We start from the raw sequence: 8,134 nt of genomic DNA on the forward strand, positions 1-8,134 counted from the left end.
TCCCATCTCCCTGTCACCATTGTCAGCAGTGGCTCTGGTTAACTGAACAGTACCAACGGGGTACCTTGTTAAGCATTTTACCCACATTATCCCATTTAATCCTCTCAACAACCTGCTAGCTAGGTAGCATTATTCCTGTGTTACAGATGAGGAAACCCAGACTTAGAAAGGTTGAATGACTTGCCCCAGATCACACAGTCAGTGTGGTGGTGGAGGCAAGATGCAGCCCTGGCCTGGTCAGCTGACTCCAGCACGCACATTCCTGATCAGGCATTAAGCCTTTCCTGGGACCAGCCTTGGGGAAGGAGCCCAGCCCCCCCAAACCCCCCAGTCAGGAGGAGGGCACCGGCTGGGGTGGGCGGAGCTGCCTAGGCTCAGGCTCTCTGACACTCTGCCCCAGGCACCTTAGTAAACTGAGCAACAACAACAACAAAAAAAAAAAAACATTTAGAGCACCCATTTCCCAGACAGTCCTGAGTTCATCCCAGCATTGCCACATGTGGGCTATGTGACCATGGCCGAGACTGAACCTCTCAGCCTCAGCTTCCTCATCTGAGGAATGGGCTGGCTCCCTCACACCCACCTCCCAGTTGCTGTGAGGCCCATATGCCAAGTGCCTGGCACAGAGTAGCAGTTTAGCAAATGCCAGCTGTTCCTAAGGTTTGAAGAACAGTGACCCTCAGGGCAGGCTGGGGTTCCCTAGCCCCCCCTTCTTCCTCAAAGGCTGTCACGAGGCAAAGGGTGTAGTCAAGAAGCACCTGGCCCAACATAGGCTCAGCAGCCCCACCCTGGCGCTCTGCCAGGTCCCCCACACCAGCCCCGATCCTTGTGCCCCCACCCCCCACTCCAGGGCTGCTACCGAACGACCTGACTGGCCTGGAGGTGAGGAAAGGAGGAAGGGGAGGTCAGGGGTGGGGCTGACCCCCGAGGGAGGTCACCCGGGCAGTTAATCCAGCCTGACAGAGCAGGGATGAGCAGGGAGGAATTAGGGAGCTTACAACATCCTTTCATCCTGGAGCAGCCCGCCCGCCAGCCCGCCCTCCTTCCTTCCTCTCTCTTTCTGCCCTTTTTTTCCCTCTCCCTCCCTTTGCTGGCAGCCCAGCCCTAATAAAATGCAGTGTCTCCAGCAAGTCTGCCCGGCTGCCGCCTCGCTGCTCCTGCCTGCACGCAGCCCTCAAACCAAACTGCTCAGCTCAGCCCCGCCTGGCAGCTGCCACTTAACTCTTGCCAGCCCGGCTGGCGTCGGTCCTGGGCCTAAGTCCCTCCTCCCTTGGTGAGAGGGCGGGGATGAGGGGGGAGGAGAAAGCCTGTCGTCTGTCAGGAGGGGGAGGGCTGATGGCAGCTGGGGGTCTCCACCTTCTCCTGGGCCCTGCCCCGCTGCCTGACAAAATCCTTCTGGAGTGTGACACCCCTCCTCCTGTCTTCTCCTCATTCTGCTTGGTGCCTCGGAGACTAAGAGGGTGGGTCTAGTCCCCATTTGACAGATGAGGAAACTGAGGGCCTGACAGGGAGGTTCCTGGCTGAGCTGGGTCACCTCAGCTGCTGGGTGTGTTGCTGATTCTCCATCCAAGACTTTTTCCATTGCAAGGAGCTGCCTTTCTGCCTGTGTGTGTGCACACTCGTGTGTGTGTGTGTGTGTACACTGTGTGTGCATGCACACTTGAATCGTGTCTGTGCCCCAGTATATTGGGGCCTCTTCTCCGTGCTGGCACTTCTGTACCACGCTTTGTCATTTGCGTGATGCTGACATGTCTCAGGCGGGGGTGGGTCCCTATGTCTGTGCTTGCGACAAACTCGCAGCCAGAAGCCGTCCACACAGGGGGGCAAGGAGGCGGGATGGCACCTTGCCTGGTACACGTGTGCCGGAGAGAGGTGGCTTCAGGAGCATGTGCGCCTTCACCCGGCTCCCACCTGTGTCCACAGGTACTGCTCACTCCCACCTCCGTCCATTCTGCCACCTCCAGCTCTCTGTCCCCAAAGCCTCGGAGCTGGGCATTTAGCAGAGGAAGGGCAGCCACAGCCACGCTGGCCCAAGCAAGAAGGCTGTGAGTCAGGGCCGAGCCTTCCCAGGAAGGTGAGCAGAGAACAAACGCCCCCCCCACCCCGCTCGCCTCATTGTCCAGCTTGGAGCCCAGGCCTGGGGCCCCTGCCAGCGGTGGGAGCAGTGTCCCCCCCACCGGAGGCCTCACCCTCACCCCAGGCTGGGACGGACTGTGGGGTGAGGGGCCGGGAGAAACTGGGTGTGGAGGCAGGGGGTTTACACGCGTGTGCAAGCATGTCTGCGTGTGAGCCAAGATCAAAGAGCAGCCCTGAGGTGACCCGGCGCTGCACGGAGGGCAGCTGGCTGACAGGGACGCCAAGCAGAGTGGAGTCAGGAAGGCCGTGCTGGGAGCCTCCCACCACCCAGACCTGCCGTGTTGGGGCAGCTGGAGCGACGGCAATACCTGTTGCCTGGGTCAGGCTCCACTGGGTCCGAACCCCAGAGTCCCAGCAGTGGGTCCCCGGGGGCGTCTCCCTCAGATAGCCGCCACCGCCAGGAAGCTCAGAGTTCCCTCTCCACCAAATAAGCTCCCCGATTCCCAGATCCTCCCTCAAGAACTGTCTGCTTCCAGCCTCTCGTTCAAGGAGCTCCGTGGTTATTTTCTTCTTTTTTATTAACGTTACATATAAAGATGGGTCCAGTAAGAAAGCAGAAATGAGAAGGTCGGCAGGGGTGGGGGTTGGTGCGCTCCTGTCCCTTGGGTGGGACTCTTGAAATCCAGCAGTCTGTCCTCACTCCTGCACCCCCCGCCAAACCCAACCCCAAATCCAGCTGGAAGCCCACTCCCTGTTACTCTCAGCTCCCTACTGGGGACCACAGGCAGGTCGGTCCAGAAGGACTGGGCCACATAAATAGGAAACCACAGGAGGGAGGAGGGAGGAGGCCCTTCTTTCTCTTGCTCTTAAAAAAAAATACATACTTATATATAGCTACAATCTTCTATCTCTCCTTTTCTTCCATGTTTGAACACAGCAAGGGGTGGGGGAAGTGAGTTCCAGGGGATGTCTAGGCCAGCAAAGAGCGTACCAGTGGCCCTCCAGCAGACACCCCCACCCCTAAAGGCACAGAGCTATGACCTCCCCTCCTCCCCTGCACCTCACCCGTTTCCTCCATCCCCAACTCCTCTTCGCAGCTGAAGCCAGCTTTTTCTAAGGCCGCCGGGAAAGGGGATATTTTGGGGTTTGTCTTGCCTGGTATGTCTCCTTGGAGATTTGGGGTTTGGCACCCAAAACTGCCAACTTACTGGAGGAGAGGAAGAGGTTGGGTGGGGGTGGGGCAGAGCAGAGGTGCCCTGGCAGGGAGATTGGTCCTATCTGTTAACAATGCCCTTTGTTTTCCTAGTTTTCAACAGCTTTTAAAACCAAAGTTGTGCAAAGTCCTGTCCATGGAGAAGGGGTCCTTAAGAAAGACATCTGAGACCCCCGTGCCCTCTCCCAGCAGAGCAGGAGAGAGACTAGACGAGAGGTGAGAGTGCTTCCCTCTGAAGCCACAAACATTAAAAGATGCCCTCACTTGTGGGAGTTTTCTTTGGTTTAACCCTCAAAGCTTAACGAGGGCTAGAAGTTCGGGCAGGGGCTGCTTTAGGTCCCCACCCTGAGTCCCGTCGCTGATGTCCAATGTCTCTCTGGCAGAGGGAATACTCAGGAAGGGGAAGTGAGTCCCCATCCACGGTGCCTGGTGCCCAGTCCAGGTGTGGCCTGCAAGTGCTGCCCAGTCTCCCAGCCCCGCAGTCTCCAGTCTGGGGGACGAGTACTAACTTTTAGAAGCTGGAAGGTGATGAGCCATTCAAAGCCAATCCAGGCTCCCAGAGCAGAAAGGGACAGCTGTCCCAGCCGGAGTGAAGTGCCCAGCATCTGGAGGGGTACCCCAGAGTCTAGGCAGGGAGAGGAAGGTTCAGGGGACATCCTTGGTCCATGCAAATTTCATCTGGCAGCTCTCGGGGGTCCCCGGAGGAGGGGACAAGGGAAGGGGAAAGGGAGTGCCCTTCCACATGCTCCTTGATGATTCCTGAGTGTTGGCTAGGACGGAGACGCCTTCTGCCTGGTCCGGTGGTCCTTTGTGGGAAGTTCAGGCCAGGTGGGTGCTCAGTACACAGCCCCAGGGTTGGGCGGGGGCCCGGGGGAGGCATGGTGAAGGGTGGCCGGCTGAGGCGGCTGCTGCTGTAAGTGGGGTCCGCTCAGGTTCTGTGCGTGGTACCAGGAGTTGGTGGGGTCGTCCAGGTAGCTGGGAGAAGCACTGTAGGGGAGCGGCGGGGGCAGCTGGCTGCGGGCAGGGGCCGGAGTGGAGTGGGAGGAGGTGTCCCAGAGGGCGGGTGACGGCGGTGAGTTGCAGGCCATGGAGTCGCTGTTGTTCGGGCTGTGCTCCAGCGGCACCTCCCCGTTCTTGTAGAGCTTCTTGAATTTGGAGCGGCGGTTCTGGAACCAGATTTTCACCTGCACGAAGAAGAGCAGGGTGTTCGTTAGGTTTTCGGAATGCTAATGAGCATCCTCCCCACCGAGGGCAAGCCAACCCGAGAGGGGCAAGGCCAGCAGCAGCAGCCCCCAACAAGAGCCACACAAAGTCCCTGCTTCCCACTCCCAGGACAGCATCATTTTTCTATCTGGGATGACAATGTGGGCAGAGCTTTCCCACAGCCTGGATCCCAGTTCCACTCTGCCAATTCCCAAGCGCGTGACCCTGGGCAAGTTACCTGGCCTCTCTGCCTTCCTCACTGGCAGGATGGGGATAATGGCAAAACCTTCCTCTACCTCCCAGGCTCATTATGAGCCCGGGGTGAGCAAAGCCAGTCCAAGAACCTAGGGCAGCCTGGTACATAGGAAGCACCCAATAAAAGGCGGCCTGGTGGGAGCTGGCAGTGGGAGGCATTCTGTGCATGTCAGAACCCCAAAAGCAGAGGCGCACAGATACACAGAGACAAACACACACCCACATACGCATCTCCGCGAGCAGGATCGAACCCACTCACAACTTCACACACTGACACCAGACTATAAAGAGACACGCACAGAGATACACCCAGAGAAGCTCCCCACGAACAAGAGCACGCACTCAGTTGTGGAGAAGCACTCTGGGGCTCATGGGGGTGGACCTGGGGACTCAGGAGCAGGTGAGCCATGATTCCCCAAATTTCCCTTGGGGTATCTCCCCCTCCCCCTGCCGCTCCCCACCCCATGACTGGTACAAACAATGAATCAGCTCCTCACCAGGTGACCCAGATTCCCGGCGGACCGGGCCCCACGCAGCCGCAGCCCAGGCCCGCCTGTCAACACCTGCAGGGAGCCAGGCGTCTGCCGCCACTCCTCCCGGCAGTGACAGGTCGCCGGGGGCTTTAGGGACCTGCGGTGACGGGGGGTGGGGCTCCCATCTCAGAGCCCTATCCTCACCTGCTCTGGACTGGCGGCTGAGGAAGGGGTGGAGCATTTGAGTGCTGAGCGAGGATGTGTTTCGATGGAAGCACAGGTTTCTGCCCATACATTCACCAGTGAGGTGTGCAGCACCAATAGGCCCTTCCCTTGAAGGGTCGTGCTCCCCTTGCAAGAATTCCTGGTGCACACAGGCCACTAGCATATGCAAATAGATAGGTGCAAGTCTGGCCTGGGGCAGACCCGAGCTGCACTCCCGCCAGCCACCAGCACTGCTGAGGGCCTCGAGAGCCCGGATTCTGGGATAGAGGAAGGAAGGCACCTCTCCTTGTGACGGACTTATACAGCTATACAGCCACAAATTGCATGCCTGCCCCTAAGCCTCATGCAGAAACTTCCCACAGAAGCTGAGGTTTGAGGGGGGCCTCTCCCTACAGACAAGGGTTCCCAGGGCCGGCGAGGACTTTAAAAGCCAGTCAAGCGCTCCGGCGCCCAGGGAGCCCCGGTGTCCCGCGCTCCCCCACCCAGCCCCCTGCGCCCCGGCCGCCCAACACCGACCTGAGTCTGCGTGAGGCCCAGCTGCGCCGCCAGCTCGGCGCGCTCTGGCAGCGCCAGGTACTGGGCCTTCTGGAAGCGGCGCTGCAGGGCGGCCAGCTGGTAACTGGAGTAGATCGTGCGGGGCTTTCGGACCTTCTTGGGCTTCCCGTTCACCATGCGCACCTCGGCTTCCGGCTCCTCCTTCACGGACACTGTGGGCAACGCACCGGGAGGGGGGCTCAACCTCCGCCTGCGCCCCCGGCAGCCTCCCCAGCCCCCCCTCCCCAGGGCTCCGCCTCGCGCTCGGCTAGCGAGACTCGCCCCGGGGTTTCCAGGCTGCGCAATCTGCCGCCGGCGCTCCGGGAAGGAGACGCCGCGACAGAACCGGCCCCGGCGGCCGCCCACGACGCGGCGCTCCCAGCGCCAGCTCCAGCTCCGCGTCCTGCCCGGGAGCGCGGGCCGCGGCGCCAGCACCGGTCGGGCGAGGACAGCCGCGGCGCCGCTCTGGGTCTCCCCCGCTCGCCTCCCCGCCTCGCAGCTCCTAGCCCCGCGCCTCACCCCCACCACGCGGCGGATCTCTCTATCTCTCTATCTCCTTTAAAAAAAAAAAAACTTTTAATGTTAGCATAACTCTAGAGTCTCAGAAAATTGCAAGCATATTACACATTCCCTTCTTCCTTTCCTTCCTTCTTCTCCCTCTCCTTCTGCTGTCCTTCCTCTCACTTAGTCTCTCCACATTACTCTCTGCTCAGTCTCCACCTTTCTCTTTTTCAGCCTGTCCACTTCTCGGTGGCCACTCTCTTCCTTTTTCCTGGAATCCTGGAGAGTGTTCCTCCGCATCCTCCCTCCCCAGGCAGCTCCAGAGCACCCCTGGAACTCCACTCCCCGTCGCCTACCCGCAAGCCCCCTGCGCCACCAAGGAGGACCACCTGCTGGAGCGCCCCCCACCCCCAGCACCGCGAGCAGGCGGTGACCCACCCACAGCCCTGTCCTTCCTCCCCTAACCCAACCCCATCCTTGCCCTGGACACCGCTCGCCCGGGCCCTAAAGCTGGCAGCCTGCGACTGGAAGGCCGGCCACCCCACCTTCTCCGCGCCAGAAGGTGTATTCTACTGGCGACGCTTCCCTGGATTCCGGTTTCAAGCCCCCGCCTCTCTCCCCTCTGGAGGCTTCCAGCGTCTGCCCTCCGCCACCCGGAGGTGCTCACCTGGGTCCTGGGCAGGCAGCGGCTGCTCTCGGTAGGCTCCGTATTGCCGGTAGGAGGCTCCGTAGGTATATTCCGACTTGGGCGAGTAAGCGCCCGTGCCTGCAAGCCCGTTGAGATTAAACTGGTGGTGGTAGGTGTAGGGGTTCACCGTCTGGCCGTAGGGCTGGCCCGAGTAGTAGTCGTGCTGGGGAGCGCTGTAGTAGCCCAGGTCAGTGACGGACGACTCGGGCAGGGTGGGCGAGTCCTTGGAGCCCGCATGGCAGCTCAGCGAGCTGGAGATGTCGGTGAGGATGCTGCTGAGCTTGCGGTCGAAGGAGCCACTCATGCTGGCGGGCGCTGAGCCTCCGCGGGGCTCGCCTCTGCCCGGACGGCGGAGCGGCCGGGGCGCGGGGGAGGCGGCGGCGACGGGGCGGGGGTGTGTGTCCGGAGGGCGAGGGGAGGGCCCGGCCGCGCTCGAGGGAGGGGAGACAGGGGCTCTCAGACCATCGCCGGCCTCCAGGCGGTCGCTGCGCGCCTCTCGTCGCGTCCCAAGCCACAGTCAAATGCTGCCAGCTCCGCCCGGCCAGCCGGTTATAGACTCAATAGTGGAGTCGCGGAGGGAGGCTCCAGCGCGCTGATTGGCTGCAAGTCTTGCCTTCGAGGCAAAACAGGCTCCAGCGCTCTTTCGTGTCTCTCTGTCGTCTCTCGCGCTCTCTCTCTCTGTCGTCTCTCTCTCCTCTTCTCTCCTTTCTCCAGCCTTTGTTGTTACCCAACACACACACACACACACACACACACACACACACACCACTCTTCCCTCCTGTCCTACCTCCTCCACCCCAGATACACCCCAGTGTCTCTGAAGGAAGAGGGTGGGGGAGGGTGGCTTTGCAGAGCCCACTGGGTGTTTGTGGAGGGTGGGGGTCTGCGTGGTTGAGTGCGTGGCAGAGGGCAGGCAAACACGCCCACAGACAGGAAGACCCAAGGCCTATCAGAATGTTTCTAATT

The 8,134-nt window shown here is 60.6% G+C and overlaps 1 protein-coding gene across 1 annotated transcript; it reads right to left on the reverse strand.

Moving 5' to 3' along the window:
* Positions 1-2,976: 2,976 nt before the first annotated feature.
* DLX3 (distal-less homeobox 3) lies at positions 2,977-7,810 on the reverse strand. Its single transcript, XM_004684328.2, has 3 exons — positions 7,148-7,810; positions 5,962-6,152; positions 2,977-4,473 (listed from the first exon to the last, which is right to left on the reverse strand). The coding sequence occupies exons 1-3, from the start codon at positions 7,470-7,472 to the stop codon at positions 4,126-4,128; spliced, it is 864 nt and encodes a 287-aa protein (XP_004684385.1). The 5' UTR covers positions 7,473-7,810; the 3' UTR covers positions 2,977-4,125.
* Between the last annotated feature and the right edge of the window lie 324 nt (positions 7,811-8,134).

The sequence above is a fragment of the Condylura cristata genome, unplaced genomic scaffold, assembly GCF_000260355.1.
Source record: "Condylura cristata isolate star-nosed mole 26May11 unplaced genomic scaffold, ConCri1.0 scaffold00017, whole genome shotgun sequence".
In the NCBI taxonomy this organism is placed as follows: domain Eukaryota; kingdom Metazoa; phylum Chordata; class Mammalia; order Eulipotyphla; family Talpidae; genus Condylura; species Condylura cristata.

Coding starts and splice junctions, on each gene's coding strand:
- DLX3 (XM_004684328.2), bottom strand. CDS start 7,472: ATGAGTGGCTCCTTCGACCGCAAGCTCAGCAGCATCCTCACCGACATC. Junction 6,153..7,147: donor GCTGCCTGCCCAGGACCCAG/GTGAGCACCTCC, acceptor CGTTGCCCACAG/TGTCCGTGAAGGAGGAGCCG. Junction 4,474..5,961: donor TGGGCCTCACGCAGACTCAG/GTCGGTGTTGGG, acceptor TTCTTCGTGCAG/GTGAAAATCTGGTTCCAGAA.